This window comes from Fusarium oxysporum, genomic scaffold, assembly GCF_000149955.1.
Source record: "Fusarium oxysporum f. sp. lycopersici 4287 supercont2.54 genomic scaffold, whole genome shotgun sequence".
Classification (NCBI taxonomy): Eukaryota; Fungi; Ascomycota; class Sordariomycetes; order Hypocreales; family Nectriaceae; genus Fusarium; species Fusarium oxysporum.
In genome coordinates, this window is record NW_017264854.1 from 75,027 (window position 1) to 92,351 (window position 17,325).

At 47.0% G+C, this 17,325-nt stretch overlaps 4 protein-coding genes across 6 annotated transcripts; 2 read left to right on the top strand and 2 right to left on the bottom strand.

Annotated features, from left to right (window-relative positions):
* Positions 1–2,195: 2,195 nt before the first annotated feature.
* On the top strand, positions 2,196–4,443 carry FOXG_22870 (uncharacterized protein; the record flags this gene model as incomplete). The annotated part of the gene is made up of 7 exons (XM_018403292.1): positions 2,196–2,881; positions 2,931–3,071; positions 3,124–3,397; positions 3,446–3,587; positions 3,636–3,877; positions 3,932–4,260; positions 4,308–4,443. 7 exons carry the CDS (start codon positions 2,196–2,198, stop codon positions 4,441–4,443), a joined length of 1,950 nt encoding a protein of 649 aa, XP_018258611.1.
* Positions 4,444–6,468: 2,025 nt separating this feature from the next.
* On the bottom strand, positions 6,469–8,423 carry FOXG_22871 (uncharacterized protein). The gene has a single exon (XM_018403293.1). It carries the CDS (start codon positions 7,499–7,501, stop codon positions 7,190–7,192), a length of 312 nt encoding a protein of 103 aa, XP_018258612.1. The 5' UTR covers positions 7,502–8,423; the 3' UTR covers positions 6,469–7,189.
* Positions 7,765–8,155, top strand: FOXG_17474 (uncharacterized protein; the record flags this gene model as incomplete). The annotated part of the gene is made up of 2 exons (XM_018397478.1): positions 7,765–8,019; positions 8,107–8,155. The coding sequence occupies exons 1-2, from the start codon at positions 7,829–7,831 to the stop codon at positions 8,153–8,155; spliced, it is 240 nt and encodes a 79-aa protein (XP_018258613.1). The 5' UTR covers positions 7,765–7,828.
* Positions 8,424–11,239: 2,816 nt separating the features above from the next.
* Positions 11,240–12,858, bottom strand: FOXG_17475 (uncharacterized protein; the record flags this gene model as incomplete). Of its 3 annotated transcripts, XM_018397481.1 has the most annotated exons (5): positions 11,240–11,653; positions 11,714–11,901; positions 11,971–11,998; positions 12,151–12,402; positions 12,574–12,770. In XM_018397481.1, 4 exons carry the CDS (start codon positions 12,217–12,219, stop codon positions 11,240–11,242), a joined length of 699 nt encoding a protein of 232 aa, XP_018258616.1. The 3 variants fall into 3 exon arrangements, with proteins under 3 accessions (XP_018258616.1, XP_018258615.1, XP_018258614.1); XM_018397480.1 differs by having other exon boundaries at positions 12,151–12,858; XM_018397479.1 differs by lacking the exon at positions 12,574–12,770 and having other exon boundaries at positions 11,714–11,913; positions 12,151–12,219.
* Between the last annotated feature and the right edge of the window lie 4,467 nt (positions 12,859–17,325).

Here is a 17,325-nt window from a genome sequence, read left to right on the forward strand (position 1 = left end):
CCCTTGGTGATATCCTTTGGTGTATAAGTGGCTAGCATCCATCACACTAAATGCACTTCATGCTGGCACCAGTCCTTTACCCTGCCGGATATCTTTGAATTCCGCGGTCTGTGTTGGAGAAGTGGCATGGATGATAGTGCTGCATAGGCAGCCACAGGAAACGGGTGTCGCACGATTACGCGTGAATCGTCAGAACAGCGTTACAGGTCTGTTACAAGGTCAGCAGGTCTAGTATCATAGCCTCGCCTCTTTAGCGATAAGAAGGAGGAGTGCAAGAACAGCCATGATGAGAAAGAGACAGGAGACAATCATTCCGATCATCATTAGATTATGAGTGACCTAGTGAGAGCGCGCTGTCTGACAATCTGCTGCCTCGACTCTCAATATATAATTATGATTTCGTCTTCAAAAATTATCACTGATACCCTTAGTCGATCGCAGACTAGAGCATCACCCGATGATCTGCCCTTCGAATCATCTAGCTTCGACGCCATTTTCCGCACCACTCATCCAGAGAAGGCCAAACTAGGCCCATCTGGCAAGCGAAAGACATCTGGTCGTGTTATGTATGAATGCCTTCATTGTCCCCCAGATAGTCCATGGTCAAATGGGAAGCGTGGCAATGCCATTTACCACGCGAAAAGGAAACATGCCTCTATTCTTCAGACGGAGGCCAGTACCGTAGACGAGCACGACTCGGATATTATTACCCGGCCATCAAAGCAGCCGCGGATGGACAGTTTTTTTTTCCGAGTCGGCCATCAGATACCACTTTACGCCGCGTCTTTAACCAACAGCAATATATGGAATCGATTGTCGGTCTTCTTACACGCCGTCGTTTACCATTCTCCGCGGTGAAATGGGATGAGATGCAGGATATCATATTGGCATGCAATCCGGCTATTGAGGATCTTCTCCTCACGTCCCGCGACGCAGCTATGCGTCATATTACCACTACCTTCGACTTATACCGATCTCAATTGAAAGCAAAACTTCAGGCGTCCGTATCGAAGATCCATCTCTCGACCGATCTCTGGACATCGCCTCATCGGCATGGCATTTTAGCAGTATGCGTTAGATGGGTTGATAATGGCTATCGACTTCAAAAGGCCCTGCTAGCTATGCCTGAATGCCGATACAGCCACAGTGGCGAACGCCAAGCAACTCTAATGGCGGAAGCAATCGAAGAATACGGTATTGCGAAGCAAATCGGCTATCATACCAGCGATAATGCTACTTCAAACGATGCCTGTTTAAAGCATCTCTCTCAAATGTGACCAGACGTGACCTATCGGTAGATCCTGATAGTTCAGCTCGACTAGGAAGGTCCCGTGCGACCTAATCCAGCTCTTCCTCCCCTTTGCACCTTTTCAAGCTAACAAATCCTCCTGGACGAAGCGACGGTTCTTCCAGGTAATCTTGAGCAGATTCTCAATGGTTGGGTTGGGAGGAAAGCTCCAACGGCTGCTTCTTCCAACTGCTTGGCGACCGTTTTAGGCCGAGACAATTGTGAGAAGACGGAAGAAGGAGGTGTAGGGCAAGGTGTCAATGTTGTTGGCGGAAAGCCAGCTGGCGACGGGGAGAGTGGCGAGTTCGACATCCTACTGGTGAAATGGAATAAAAACCACGTGTAGAAGGGATTATTTTGATCGCGCGACATGGTTGGAAAACGCGTTCCACATTGCATACGCGCGGTGGGGTCATGCGTTAGGTCACGATAGCAGATACTTAGCTTTGCCGCTAATCCCCCGCTATTTGAGAGTAGACTTCCATCTGCGACTATCTAGTGTAGGGTAGTGGCTCGGGAAGATCTGGATTTTGCTTCGAGATTAGACGATCACATGATGCATATGTAATATGTCAATTATTTCAACTTTCGAAATGTGTGATTTGATTTGATTGATTTGATTGGGGTGATTGATTGATTGAGTTGACATATGATGAGCGCTGGTCATAATGTCATATTTGGCTGCAGGGTCTAACCTGAATGCGTCATTGCTTTCTGTAAGATGGTGTGCCAGTGGCTGTCTGTGGCCTCCTGTTACAGGTGTAATTGTTATTAATTGACATCAGATATCTTTCACTGACTTTGTCATCAAAGTTCAGGTCACGTCATTGTACACGTTGAGATACTGTAAAAACATTACAACACTTCCTCTTGAAGCTCATTTCCTGCGCTGCACAATTTCTGTAAGATGTCGCTACCAACAAGCTCACCGCTTAATTCCGACGTCGATCGCCGAGGAAGACGGCATTCGATCTTCGCAGATTTTATACCCGATGATCTAGCCTTTCCTCCGCCATTCATCGATCCGGCTCCAAATGTGGACGAGGTACTCAACCGAGATATCGAAGAATGCTCCTCTGAAAATGAACATCACGATGAGGAAGTAGCGGAAGATCCACGATACGTGGACGACCTACAGCTCGCTTTTCACCCTAACGGGGTAGCTTACGGCTCAGGTTTCTCGACCGTTCCTCCAACAGATCTCGACATTCCGCCCCCAAACCCGCACGACTTTGAACAATCCCTCCGCGCTGAAGTGTCCCTCCTTCGCGATAATGATATCATTCTACCGAAGCATCCTCCTACAGGTTGGAAAACGACTAGATTGGGTCGCTTGTATCGGCACCTGTTTAGTACGCGTGTGCACGATCATGATAAACCGCTCTTCGCCACTGAAGATTCGGGTGAGACAACGCCATTGTTGAGGGAAAGAGTTGTTAGATTCGATGGTATCCCGCCGACGCCGGGACCGGATGAGGTTCATGAACGATGGGAAGAAGCATTGGTTTCGCATAAAATTGAGACGACGTGGCAGCGTGAGACCAAGACGTTGGCTCAATATGCGCTGCCTCTTATCGTCACTTTTCTTCTGCAGTAAGTTCACCTGTCCGTTGCAATTGACATGTGAAGCTAAACGCGAGAGTTATTCCGTTACCGTGGCCTCGGTCCTGACGGTCGGTCGACTTGGAATGGAGGAACTCGCTGCCGTCAATCGGGAGTATAAACCGTCTTCGTCAAATACTGATACTGACACCACCAGTGGCGACCATGACTACCTCAATCAGTTATTACGTCCCAGTTCAAGGCCTAGCAACATGTCTCGACACTCTGTGCAGCCAAGCCTACGGTTCTGGTCACAAACATCTCGTCGGTCTTCAAGCCCAACGCATGACATACCTTCTCTGGATTCTCATGATTCCTATCGCTATAGTTTGGTGGTTCTCTAAACCTATACTCTCCGTAGCGGTTGGTCCTGGCCGCACGACGACCTTGGCTGCTTTGTATATGCGTATTCTAATTCTTGGCATGCCCGGAGTATCAGCATTTGAGAGTGCCAAGAGGTTTGTTCAGAGTCAGGGTTTGTTTCATGCTACGACTTATACGCTTCTTGTCGGTGCGCCGTTGAGCTTTTTGCAGAATTAGCTGTTTGTTTTTAAGTTTGAGTGGGGATTCCCTGGGGCTGCTATTGCTATGGCTGTTACTCAAAACCTTCTTCCAATTCTTCTGATTTTGTACGTGCAACTGTTGGAAGGGTATGAGTGTTGGAAGGGTTTCAGCCACAAGGCGTTCACAAATTGGGGTGAATTTGTCCCAGCACCTGATGTGACATGTTTGCTGACTGTTTTAGGACCAATGATCAAATTGGCTTTGCCGGGAATGATTATGATTGAGGCCCAGTTCTCAGTGTTGGAGATCTTGACTATCGCTGCTGGACGGTTTGGCACAGCACAACTTGCGGCTCAGGGAGTACTCGTGACTGTGACGTCGACTTCGTTCAATATTCCTTTCCCGTTGGCTATCGCGACATCGACTCGAGTTGCGAACCTCATCGGAGCAAACTTGAGTAAGGCTGCGCGAGTGACAGCCAAAGTGGCGAGTCTTGCCCCCCATCTTGGTCATTCTACAAACCAACTGACTTTATAGGCCATATTTGCCGCCCTCATCGTTGGTCTCTTCAACTTAACAATCTTCACGACCCTCCGAAAACAAATTCCCGCTGTATTTACTGATGATGAACAAGTCATCGATATCGCATCCAACGTCATCCTCGTATGCGCAGTCATGCAGATCTTTGACGCATTAGCAGCTGTGTCTCACGGTCTTCTTCGCGGTATCGGAAGACAATCGATTGGTAGTTATGCAAATCTCTCCGCATACTACGTAGTCGCTCTTCCCATCGCACTCGGCACTAGTTTTGGACTGGGCTGGAAATTGGCTGGTCTTTGGGTTGGTCTTACAGCTGGCCTTGCTGTGTAGGTTCTCTCGCCTGTCGTAGTGAGGAATTGCTGACTTGTTATAGGGTGTCTGGTTTAGAGGCGATCTATCTGTACTGTACGGACTGGGAGGAAGCTGTGAAGCAAGCTGAAGCGAGAATGCGAACCGAGACGGCTAGAAGACGATCTTCGCTGTCGGGGCTTTCACAGGAAAGGAGCTGATATGGCCGTAGTCTTTTGATTCCTTGGTTGTTAATTAGTATGTCCTTCTATGCGAAGCGTAGGCGTTTGCGATTTGTCGGCAGCTTTGCACCGAATTGCGTAGGCATCAGATTGAGCGAAAGTTGAGCGAGCGGTATTTCTTTTAGCGAGTTAATATTATTCCTATTCTTGCGAGTTTCGATGCCTTTTTACGCTTTCCCTTGTGACTTCAAACCACGATCTGAAAGATCGAATTAAGCTATCTGCCCCTTTCGTTTCTTTCAAGCCCTCTTTCCGTGAAGCCTTAGAAACATATTCACGTTAGAGCTCGACGATAGGTTTTGCAACGCCTGGATTTGATATGCTCAAGTTACAAATCGCTACATCATATACCTTACAGCCGTACCTAGGCTGTTTGGCCCAACGCCCGTTTCTTGCATTACCGCTGATTTCACTAAAAGCATGCCCCTTTGGCCCTTTTGGCCGTATTTGCCCTTGTCGGAAGCCAAAGCAGGCTAGGTACCTTGCCTTACGGCCTCGATAGACACGGTTGATGTACCTGTCTAACGTGGTTTATAAGCGAATGGCGTATTTTCCGCCCGACGCGTCTCATTTTTGGCATCATGCCATTCAACCGCAGAACATGTAATCTGATTCAAAGGAAAGGAAGGTTCTTTTGGCTGTTCAAGCTATCAAGAAATTTTTTTTTTTTTTTTTTTTTTTACCCGTAACTCACGCGGCAAGATTCACACTGTGCCCGAATCAACACTGCGCGCCAGTATGAAAAGCCGTCCATCGCGACGCGATATCACACCCAACTCTCGAAAACTTACTGACTTGGAAGAAGAGGCTATTTTTGAGCATATCCTCGATCTGTATTTGCGAGGGTTCCCGCCAAGGCTAGTTGACGTGAAGGATATGGCCAATTTGCTGCTCGCAGAGCGTGGTACCAAGGAAGTTGGCAAGCTATGGCCTAGAAACTCTGTTAAGCGACAACCACAGCTTCAAACCCGTATCAACCGCGTCTTCGATTACCAAAGAGAATTATGTGAAGACCCCAATAAGATTCCAGCTTGGTTCGATCTTATGCGGAATGTGAGGGCCAAGTACGGTATCGATGATGTCGATATCTTACAACTTTGACGAGACCGGGTTTATGATGGGAGTTATTACCCCAACTATGGTAGTGACACGCGCCGAACGTAGAGGAATGCCGAAAAAGGCTCAGCCTGGTTACCGAGAATGGTCGACGGTGATCCAAAGAATCAACGCACAAGGCTGGTGCAACCTGCCGTTCATCGTGATTAAGGCGGCCTATCACCTGGCGAACTGGTACTCAGAGTGCGGTCTCCCACCGGACTGGATCATCAAGCCCACCGACAATGAATGGACGAACAATGAGACAGGCCTAGAATGGATCCAGCATTTCGACAAACATACTGCTCATCGGAAGAGTGGCATCTACCGCATATTGGTGATTGACGGTTACTCTAGCCATCTCTCCGCCGTCTTCGACCGGTTCTGCAAAGAGAAGAAGACCATCGCAATCTCCATGCCTTCTCACTCATCGCATAATCTTCAGCCACTAGATGTCGCATGCTTCGGTCCTCTAAAGCGCGCATATAGTCAACAGATCAAGCGGCTGGTCAAGTCACATATTAACCACGTGGCAAAGGTCGACTTTTTAATCGCTTTCAAGGCCGCCTTCTTTACCACCATGAGGGAAACAAATATGAAGGCAGGATTTAGGGCATTGGGATTGATACCTCTTGACCCGGATATTGTACTGCCTAAGCTGGATATCAAGTTACGAACGCCAACTAAGCCGGAGAGCCCTGCGGCAGCGACGGGACCCTGGATTTCCCAGACACCTCACAACCCAAACGGAAGCAGTTTCGCAATCCACACTGACCAAAGATAGAATTGCCAGACATCATAGTAGCTCTCCGACACCAATATACGAGGCTGTCGACCAGCTTGCGAAAAACACGCAAGCATTAGCGCACTCGGTGACCCTCCTCAATGATCAGGTTCGGTTACTACAGAGGGCCAACGAGGCACTTAGCAAGCGGCGAAAGGCAAAAAGAACAAGAATCCAACATGGAGAAATGCTTTCTGTTCAAACGGGGCTCGACATTATATCTCAGAAAGGTGCCAAAAAGAAGATAGTAAAGAAAGAGAGTAAAAATGGTAGTCAATCTGGGATGGGCGAAGCAAGTAAACGGAACTGTAGGAAGTGCGGTAGGCTGGACATAACTCGCGGACATGTAAGAATGAAAAAGAGGTAATTTGTGTAAATATCTAAGGGTAGCAAATTAAATTTAGAGCTGTTGTAGTGATGTAGTCAATGTTGGGTGGAATAGAGTGGTGGAAAATCCGCCGTTCGCTTATATCCGCTGCTCGTTAAACCACGTTCGCTGCTTTATCACTAATTTTGTTCCGTTGGTTAGCTTACTTTCTAGGCATTGCCTGCTGCTTTGTTGCGCGGAGAAACCCGAGGCTGTTCGTCATCCAGCTCCGATCTTCGACTTGTATCGATTTTCTTCCAAGTTGGAAGTTCCAACTGTAACAGCCACTCCAGACTACCTATACCTGCAACTACAGTCCTCCTCAGCCCCTTAAAATATCTTCTTCCCCATCTTTACAAAGCTCGGCTTTTGCTTTATACCTCTTTTGATCACATCGCACCCTGTCAGTGTCTAGTCCCACTTACCCCGACTTTGGGCTACCGCTGTAACAACTTCTCGAGCCATCCTTCAGTGTGGCGTCACGCGCTTTTCGCCTCGTCAGCCTCGCTGTCGGCCTTGATTTGAGTGTGTACCAACGCAGACAAGCACGGCAGATGTCTTCTCATGCGGAGACGCATATCCACCTCGACGCGACCGCGGGCCGTGAGGTGGTCTATTGCCACGCTTGCGCAAATGAATGGTATCGAGACCAGAATGGACTGATATGTCCCGAATGCCATGGAGAGATCGCAGAGATTGTATGCTTTCCGCTGCTCCCACTTTACGTCTAGGCTCCTAATCATGATAACCAGATTGAACCCGACAACGATCCCCGCCACTTCGATGACCATACCTCCGCCTCCACTCCACCTGAGCGCCACCCATACAATTCAGATCCTGAAGAAGCCGACATAGATGAACATACTCATAATGGGTTTACTTTTGGATGGAGCGTCCGGGGCGGTCCTGATCACCCCCACCACCATCACGGCCCTGCCGTTGACCCGACCCTTGTAGAGCGTGAGCAGCCTGCTGAGCAAACCTTTGGACCCCGCATACACCGGACAACTTTTACTTTTGGACCGTTTGGAGGCGGAATAACTTCGATGATGATAGTTTCAGGACCTATTCATGCAGTGTATTCCCAAGTGGACTTGGGCCGGATTATCACTAGTCTCATGGAGGCCAACCCTCAGTCCAACGCCGCACCCCCAGCTACAGAAGAAGCCCTTCAAAATTTGGAGCGCCACCCCGTGGACGGGCAAATGCTGGGCTCAGAAGACAAGGCAGAGTGTACAATCTGCATTAATGAGATGAAAGAGGGAGATATGGCCACATTCTTACCTTGCAACCACTGGTTCCACGAGGAGTGTGTTACCCTGTGGTTAAAGGAACACAACACATGTCCCATTTGCCGAACACCGATCGAACAGACTGATCGCGGTGATAACAACAGCGGCAGTGGCAACAATAACGGTGATGGCAACCAATCACAGCCCCATTAGCTGGCTCCTCCATCACTCACCAAACTCCAGAGGAATCACGTGGGGGGGCGATATCAGGCGTCCTGATTCCTCATCATTTGCTAGCTAGCTGGGATTGAAGGCAGACCTCGGCGAGAGAAGACACGTTGGTATTACGACCCTGATAAAATTAGTGCCCAAAAAGAATTCGAACGCTACCCCACTAACAAGTAATCCACCATCTTACATCTTAACACCTTCGAATTTTCAGTCGTCTATAACAGCAAATAATGTCGCAAAAAGATGGAATTTTATCCATAATATGCGCAAAGCGCGGGGCTAAATGAGGATCTAAGTGAGGTGACTAGAGCCTTTATCATTCGTGAGGTAGAGGCAGTACCGTTGATCACTGATAAGCAGGAAAACAAACTTTAAGGGAAAGTGTGCGCATTCGATTTCTTGGCATGTGATGGACGGTGGTGTGATAATGTTATTAGTATTATGATGACGAGCATATTACCGACACCGGCCTAAAAACTTCTGATAGGCTGTGGTAGGACAGCCTGGGAATAACATGACGACGACACGACAGTGGTGTGTCAGATCAATCGTGGTGACAAGTTTGTTGCTTCATGTGGCCAAGAGAGGAGATTCAGACCGTTATGGTCAAGTATTGAATGATTCCAAAAGTTTAACTATTGTCATAAGCTGCGAACATTTGGCACCTAATAAAACGCGAAGGTTGCTTCTAAGAGACAAGGTGTCTTTCTGAGTCCACGATAACCTTCGTAAGCGAAAGCTAAGCTAGATCATGACCAATGGTGTGCAAGGAGTGGGGCTGTAAGCCATTAACACCTGGACAAAGCTCAGCTGTGAAGAGCCATCGTAGCAAGTTCAGAGTTCTGCAGGTTTCATCCCTTTGGGTAGCATAAGATTCAGGTGGCGTACCGAAGCGGGGATGTAGCCAATTGAAATGCGGCAAATGAGAGGTACCTAGCTGCACACCAAAAGTGGCTCGTGATAGAAGTACCAACAATCTCGGCTGTTAGAAATCGCTACATCACACTGCTCACAACCGTAGTGAGATTGTTGCTTCGTTTTTCTCGTGATGTTACCACTTATTGATATCAATTTATTCATGGCCAGTACCGCTTCAGGAGACGAACTTTCGTACCATAGAACGACGCCCAGCTTGCATCCACTTGCGCCCGGTCCTCGATGATACACGGGTCTAATAGCGAACGACGCCACGTTGTGCAGAGACAAGGTACTTAAATCATGTACGGTCAAGCAGAGAATAGCCAATCGACCGTTTGTAAGGTTTCCAATCGTATTGACAGTCTTCGCTGCACCATGACATAACAAGTTCTCCGGAAGGAGCATAAACGCCGGTATAGAACGATGCGAATTTTGGTTCGGGATAACTGCCTTCTAGATAAAATTCGACGTGTCCGAAGCGCCGCATCAATATACCAAGTTTGTCATCCGCAGCTTGGTTGCCGCCAGCAAGGCATGCAGTCTTGACGCGCCACCCGTCGGCAACCGTTGAGCTTCTAACTTCATCAACCGACTCAAAGAGCTCAAGACGCGGTTTTTTTCGCAGGTATGACTACCAGAAGGCTAAATGAGAAGACCTAACCGAGATTCGAAAGTGGTTCAAGCTCGTGGAAAACACAATCACGAAATATGGTATCGACGTGGCTGATAGCTACGACTTTGATGAGGCTGGCTTTCTAATGGGCATGACTACAAGCGGAATGGTCGTCATAGGCTCAGAAAGGCGTACAAGACCAAAACCAGTGCAGCCTGGAAGCAGGGAATGGATTACAGTGATCTAGGCGATTAATGCAGAAGGCCAATCGATCGCGCCATTTATCATTGGTGCAGGCCAATATCACCTTGCCAGTCGGTACCGGGAATGCGATCTCCCGGGAGATTGGGCTAATGCAACAAGCAAAAATGGCTAGAAAGGCAGCCAGATAGGCCTCGAGTAGCTAAAGCACTTTGACCGGTGTACAGCCAAGCGATCCAATAGTTGCTATCGTCTACTGATCCTTGATTGTCACGAAAGTCACTGCTCCGTCGACTTTGAGAGATATTGCAAGGAGAACAAGATCATCACGCTTTGCCTGCCGCCTCATTCGTCTCACATATTTCAGCCTCTTGATATCGGGTGCTTTTCCGTGTTTAGGCAGGAATATGGCCGAGAAATAGGATATCTGACCCGATGCTTTATAACCCACGTTTCCAAGACCGAGTTCTTTCCGGCTTTTTACGCCGCTTTTCAGGCCACCATGACAGAAGAAAATATCCAGGCAGTTTTCAGAGGAGCCGGGACTATTCCACTTGACCCGGAAAGTGTACTCTCAAAGCCTGATGTGCAGCTACAGACTCCAACGCCGGTTGAGGAGGGAACTGGCCCCTTTACTCCATGTGTTTCAAAGACACCAAAGACGGTGCTTGAGGCCAGTTAACAGTCTGAGTACCTCGAAAGACGAATTAGAAGACATCAAAGCAGCTCCCTGAGTGAATTCTGGAAGTATTAAATTTGCTTTCTAAGGGAACAAAGGCTATGTTGCATGAGAACACCTCACTGAGAGCTCAGGTCCGTCATCATCAACAGGTAAATGAAGCATTAAGCCGGCATCGAAGGGCAAAAAGGACCAGACTACGGAAAGGATGGATGATGATAGTATGGGGAACAAGGGAAGTAACTGATCAGATGAATATAGATGGGCAGGTCGAGGGCGAGTCGTTGAGAAGTGGTGGTCAAGGAGGGTCAGCACGACCGAGGGGAAGGCGCTGTGGAGGATGCGGCAAGACTGGCCATAACGCAAGGGCATGTAAAATAGCTACTACAATATCTGGAAAAAAAAAATACAGTAATTGAGTCTAATTGATCAGAGGATTTGTTGTGCTTTTCTGGTGATTCCTGTGTTAAAGGTTAAGACTTTTTGTGGCACATGTCTGTGACGCAAGTTTATCATGTAATTACGTTATTTAATATAACTAGTAATGTACCGATCAAAAGCCAAGCTTAATTCCGAGTTTATATATCCTATTCTGGGAGGAGAAAGGTATTATGTATATTAGAGTTAACAGCTGTTTGAAGTAAGCTGAATATATTTACCCTACTGCCGCTCCATGTGTTAGCTGTTTTACCCTCGATGACAGCTTATCATTTTCACTCTCTAACGCCAAGATACGATGTGTCGCTGCGTCCAAAACTTCGCCTCTGCTAAATGCGTATCCTACCTCTGATGCGCTGGCTCCTCTCAGGTCGTCATCACTTGTACGTGACGTTTGCAAGGCGGCAAGCAAGCTCTCAAAACGCAGTTTCAAGCGTGTGCGGTACTGCTTCTCGACCTCGTTGTGGCATTCACGAGCCTGCAAGGAAGGGGCCAATTTTTTGCGAGGTCTCTTGGGCTTACGGGATGCTGAGCGGAGTTTGACGCCGGCGAATCCGCTACCGCTGTGTTCGTTCTTGATGTTGTCAATGCCGTTGTGGCCGTTGGTGCTACTGTTGCTGTGGCCTCTTCCCTATAGAACCTTGTCAGTCGTAACTGATAGGCTATGCAGTGGCTGTTTGCCCATGCTCACTGTGCTTATGGCAGATTCAGACTGAAACGGGTGTTCGCTGATGGCATTGTGAGGGCTGTTGCATTGGGAGAGGAAGCTAAGGGTGTACTGATCGGAGGAAGAGTAGGCTGATGTGGGCTGAGGTGACGAAAAGGATTGATTGGTATTTACTGTGAAGTGGCCGAGAGCATGTATTTCATAGGGAGTGCCTACAACACAAGCTCATGTAATTCATCAGTACAAACGAAGCATCGATCATGCTATGGCGTATTCCGTACCTGGATCCAGAGTCCGGTTCGAGAGTAGCTGTAAGTTTGGCCTTAGCGATTGACTAAATAAGGAATTTCGAATGTTATAAGGCCAGGGTGAATTAATCAAATTAACAAGCAAGTGAAGGTGGGACCAGAACGACCGTTAAATAGCTGCCCTCAGCCGTACCATTGAAAGCGTCGACTTACCTCATACCATTTATCTTCTTGGTCCCAACCAGGCAGAGCAAGCTCGGTTGGGTAGTCACCGCTAGCCATTCTGGGCCCGAGCGCAGTTTGTTAGAGAGAACACAGGCGGGTATCATACGATGGGGACATTGAAACCGAGTATGTCCGTAGATGCCAAAGTTTGCCGGTAAGTAATATATATATAACGGGAGCACTTCGCTTGCCCCTCGACACTCCATTGACAGTGTCAATCCCGAGCACACCTGCAAGCTCCTTTAGAGCCGGTCGAGTTAGTTGTACGTTATCAACAATACACACGTAGACCACCACCAGAAGCGCCTCAAGATCAGCCGTTGTAGCCGTCTAGTAGCTATAGCAAAAACAGGATGGTGCTACAGCAGGAGCTGGATCTTGATGAGTACGGTGTGAAATCGTTCGGCTTGCCATTTGTACAGTTGCACACGTGTACCTCGAAACAACTGCTTGAAGGAGAGATCAACCTGCGTGGATTGGTCCGAATGCTTCAAGCTGCAGACGATACTTTGCACCGATACTGGGAGCACCAAGTGGTTGTTACTTTTCATGTGTGAGATGCATGTAATTTCGGTTCACGCTGTAAGCCCCTCAAACTCTGCCCAATGTTAAAGGGAGGGTTAAGAGCGGACAGGAGCATCTACATCGGGTCACAAGGGCTTGACCTAAGCTACTGTTTCCATGGCTCGCTTAACTTGTCGGGGATGCGGGGATTATTACCTAACGTAAGTACCGAATAACTGAAAGATAAACGAGTTCTGAGTCTGTGCGCTGGTGACATCAGGGTTAAGTCATGTGGGATTTTGAATATGATCTGACGACTGGAGTGATCCCTGATGAATATTATTGGCTACACCCTGCTTTTAGCGACATGTTTAATCCCCCCAGTACCAGTACTGTATCATGTTGCATTTACGCATTACGGGCGCAATGGTAGATTAGTGGCTGGTGTACCACTCTAGCCCTTTATTATTCCTAAGTCATGTACGCTGACTACATCGCTAGTCCAATCTCTCCAGTTTCGCTCCAGTATCTATAGCAGTACCTTTAGCTCAGCCTATTTACTCAGCCTCCTCTAAGCTCTTAAAATCAACCCGCCTGTGGGCTGCAAGCACAGCTGGGAAGTCTCGTAGGTCGTTGGTTACAAAGCCCACTTAACCCTCTGGGATCCAGGGCTCCTCATCCCCATGATCCTTTGTGCACGCCATTGGCTGTTAGTAAGGAGATGATGAGGTGAAAGGTATGACTGACGGTGTTGCCAGACACATGGCCAAAAGCCTGCACAAATAGAAAAAGATTAAACTGAGTGGCCACACTGGCTCGTCACCTGACAAGTCACCGAGTCTTGCTATTCGTACGGAAAGGAAAGGGATATTATTTAAGACGGATACATTAACCATTCCGTAGAACACAGAATACTTCCGACGGAAGCAAACCAATCTGCCCAAATCTGAGTCGAATAGTGACAATCAGCACACACAATTCCCCAAATTATGCCACTGACGCATTCTTCACTTAGAATCCAGGAAAGCTCAAACGCACATCAAGTCCATTTGGCAGAAACATGAACGTTTAAAGATCGATATGGATATAACAAAGTAGTCTTAAAGTGCCAGGCATACTTAATTCAGCAGGACATAATTTAGAATAATATCCCTACCAATCAACATGCATATTAGGCTATAATCACAATCATTCCACTGCACTTTTGATGGCTAATTTGAATGTAATTCCACAGACCCGATTGCCCTAGGTGGACTTCACATAAAAGATTGTAGCAGTTCCTGGGTTATTTCACCGATACATTACTCTGCAAGGAGCTCAGCTGCACCTTGGGTGAAATGCTCCCCAAGGACTCTACACTATCCTCTCGTACATCACCATAGCTGCCATTATTATTCTGACAAGGACGTATCGTGCTTATACCATGTGTCACGATCAGAGATCTACAGAAAGTCAAGCTATTCGCAATTCGTTGTGCTTCATTTGCAACATATTGCTGATGAGTAAGGAACAGATGGGGCAGACTGTGATGCATGGCCGTTCATCATGCCACCTTACAATGCAACAGTTGCTGAAACGCATCGGCATATGCCGTGAGAGAAAGTGGTGGGGAAGAAAGGGTTGAAGGTGGAATGTGGTTTTTCTTCGGGTGTCGCGGAAGTTCCACGCTACGCACACACGAGAAATGTCATTACCAAAGGCCACCACCTGCCAAATATCTGGCACAAGCAACCATCTTTCACCTGGAGTAACTTCATTCTTGAATAGCTATGTGGCACACTTGAGTTATTCCGCCTTTCTTGTGGATGGACCCCTCTCGAAATCAGAAAGTTGGCGGCTTATCTATCGACCGTTCTAGACAATCGGAAAGACAAGGGTGCGTTATTTGCAATGGGCAAGGATGACCAAGCCCTATTAACCAATATGCAGAGCCCAGATCTCGGATAGTTCAGACAGAGGCTGTACATAAACCAAAATAGCAGCATGAGTTACCAGTAATTAGGGATCGCTGGCCAATCTAAGCAATAACCTGATTGCAGGCAGTCCATATGACCTGATCTCTTAAATTACCTACCGGCTGTTCCTGATGCATGACGGACGCCTTCTACCACGCAAAGACACAGCATTCTTTCAGAACAAGGAGGATCGTCTGATCAATCCAGATTGTCGAGAATAGAGCTTGAAGTTAGTGTAGTAAGGCTTAGTTACATAAAATATTTTCTTTTGTCTCTCTCTTACCAACTATTTTCATGGCTTGATAACCTTACAGGCATAGTAGGATCGTCTCGTGACTAAATTTACATATTCTACTTCGTATGACTCGTCTCTGGAGCATAGGAGCGTGAGTGCATTCGCATACAAACACGTATCATGAAAAATATGCACTCATAGCATCGCATGCTTCACATAAATGTATGTAAATTTGTTTTACACACTTATGTCTCAAAATACATCTCTGTATTCCGGTATATGCCCTTACCTAATCTTAGCATAATTGCCCTAGCTGGTTCGCCTCATTACGAAAAGCACAACACAAGTCGATACGGTAACATGTCCAGAATACCATCCACGGACCAGAACTCATACCACTATATTATGATCGTCAAGATTGACGATGGCGATCTTACATACCAAGGTAGATCATTAAGCATCTTGTATGAACAAAGCCGGCGGGAAGCAGTGCGGCAATCGTTGAGCACTCATCAATATCATAACCTGCAAGGCAGTCGTACCTTATATCGCACTACTTACGAAAGAGCAGCGTAGGCGAGCATTTCGGCCCGGGATTCATGATGCCTGCTGGTGCTGTGTGGGAAAGGGAACGAACAACGGACGTGATTGGGGTGACCGAACACTGGACCACAGAGCTTACAACGGCGAAGAATTGTCAAATACGTGGGTCACAGGAATGAAATGGTTTAGATTGGAAAATTCAAATTTGAATAAGATACTTCACAGGATCAAAACAAGGAACGTATGGTAGGCCAGGATGGAGAGGTAGCTCAGGCTTGAACAGGATTCACTAATGTCACTGCGTAATGATATAGGGACTAAATAATGTAAAGTGCGACATAACCGGTGGCGCTGTATATTTAAAGGGAGTATATAATGTACCAAGCCATATAATTTCCGATTCATCGGCACTTATCCCATCGACGGCGTATCTAGTCACATATCTGATTATTACGACGGGTGTGGCGACGCTATTTGCCGAGCTATAGTGATACCATATATGCAATATTCATCTTCAAACATTATAACAAGGTTTAAATGAGACTAGTATAGAGTTCCATGTAGCCTAGTCTAAATCGCTAGCCAAGGGTATGTAGATGTCACCAAGGCACATGCTGACAGTAATGGTGGACAGCGGTCCAAGCCTAGCCTTGTTGACACCCCGGTCTAGTGATGGATATGCGTGGACTTGGCATATTGTACTGGTATCATTCTAATTACAAGTACCGAATAGCGTCCTCTAGTATTTCAAGGGTGCGCGGTCGCTACGAATCATTCCCATTCCCGCCAGGGTTGAATCCCCTAGGCCCCTTTCTTGAGGCAACAGTGGCTCCAAATTTAGTATGAATGTGCTAGAATGGTAGGAAAAGTGGTATTCTAAGATTTATAGACGCTCTATTCTTTGTCTGCTTTTTAGGTGTCAATGGCTGCAGTCACCTGGTTTCTGGAATTCTCACAAACGTGCTTTGTTGCATTGTCAAGTTTTACGGATCCGCTGCTGCCTCGGTTATTTTTTTCGAAGCAATGTGAGACACATAGCCCTTACTGCATGCCGTAAATGTATTGAAGAAGCTCAGAGCTTTTTCGTCTCGAAATCCTTATGCTGACCCCCTCTCGACCATGGCCATTTCATATGCCCGCCAATTTATCCAGGCCGCAGCAGCGCACTCCAGAACTTGAGTCTAGCTCGGGCCATATGCTGCTACCTAGATAACTCTTAGACATATGTGGACTTTTCAAGCTTGTTTTCTCCCCCTGGCGTCCGTCGCAGGCTGTCTCCGGATGGGGCATCTCGACGACTCGCTCGAAGCTTGTCTACATACAACACTATCTCTACAGGCGAAGGGTTTTCGAATACGTGGGTCAGAAGAATGCAATGTTATAGACTAGGACATTCAAATTCGAAAAGACATTTCACGGTGTTAAAACAATGAACTTGGCTTAGGCCAGAATGCAGGGATAGCTCAGACTTACAAAGGATCTATTGACGTCTTTACACTGATATATGAAATGCAGGACGTAAAACGCAATGCAACCGTTGTGGCTTTTGATTTGTGAATCGTCCTATAGGTTTTATGGGTACCATATATGCAAGACAAGATGCATCCTCAACCGAATTTGAATCAGCGACTTAAGCATCAAGAGGGCCAGCACACAGACATGATAGCACGTAGATAGTTTGTAGAGGGTTGGAAAAAAGAAATGTTGTTTATATTGGGCCGGGGTGCTGAGTGAAAATATATATTTATTAAACTTGTTGTTAATTCTTGAGATAATAGTTCTTCACCGGTTTTTATTTCTAGGTGACTTGATCTAGGACTTTTGAACTCTAATTGTAGGACTTTCAGTTTAATAGTCGGAATCCTGAAAGAAAAGGGATCGGATTTCCCAATAAAAATGAAGTTGGAAACGGCATACAGTGCGCAT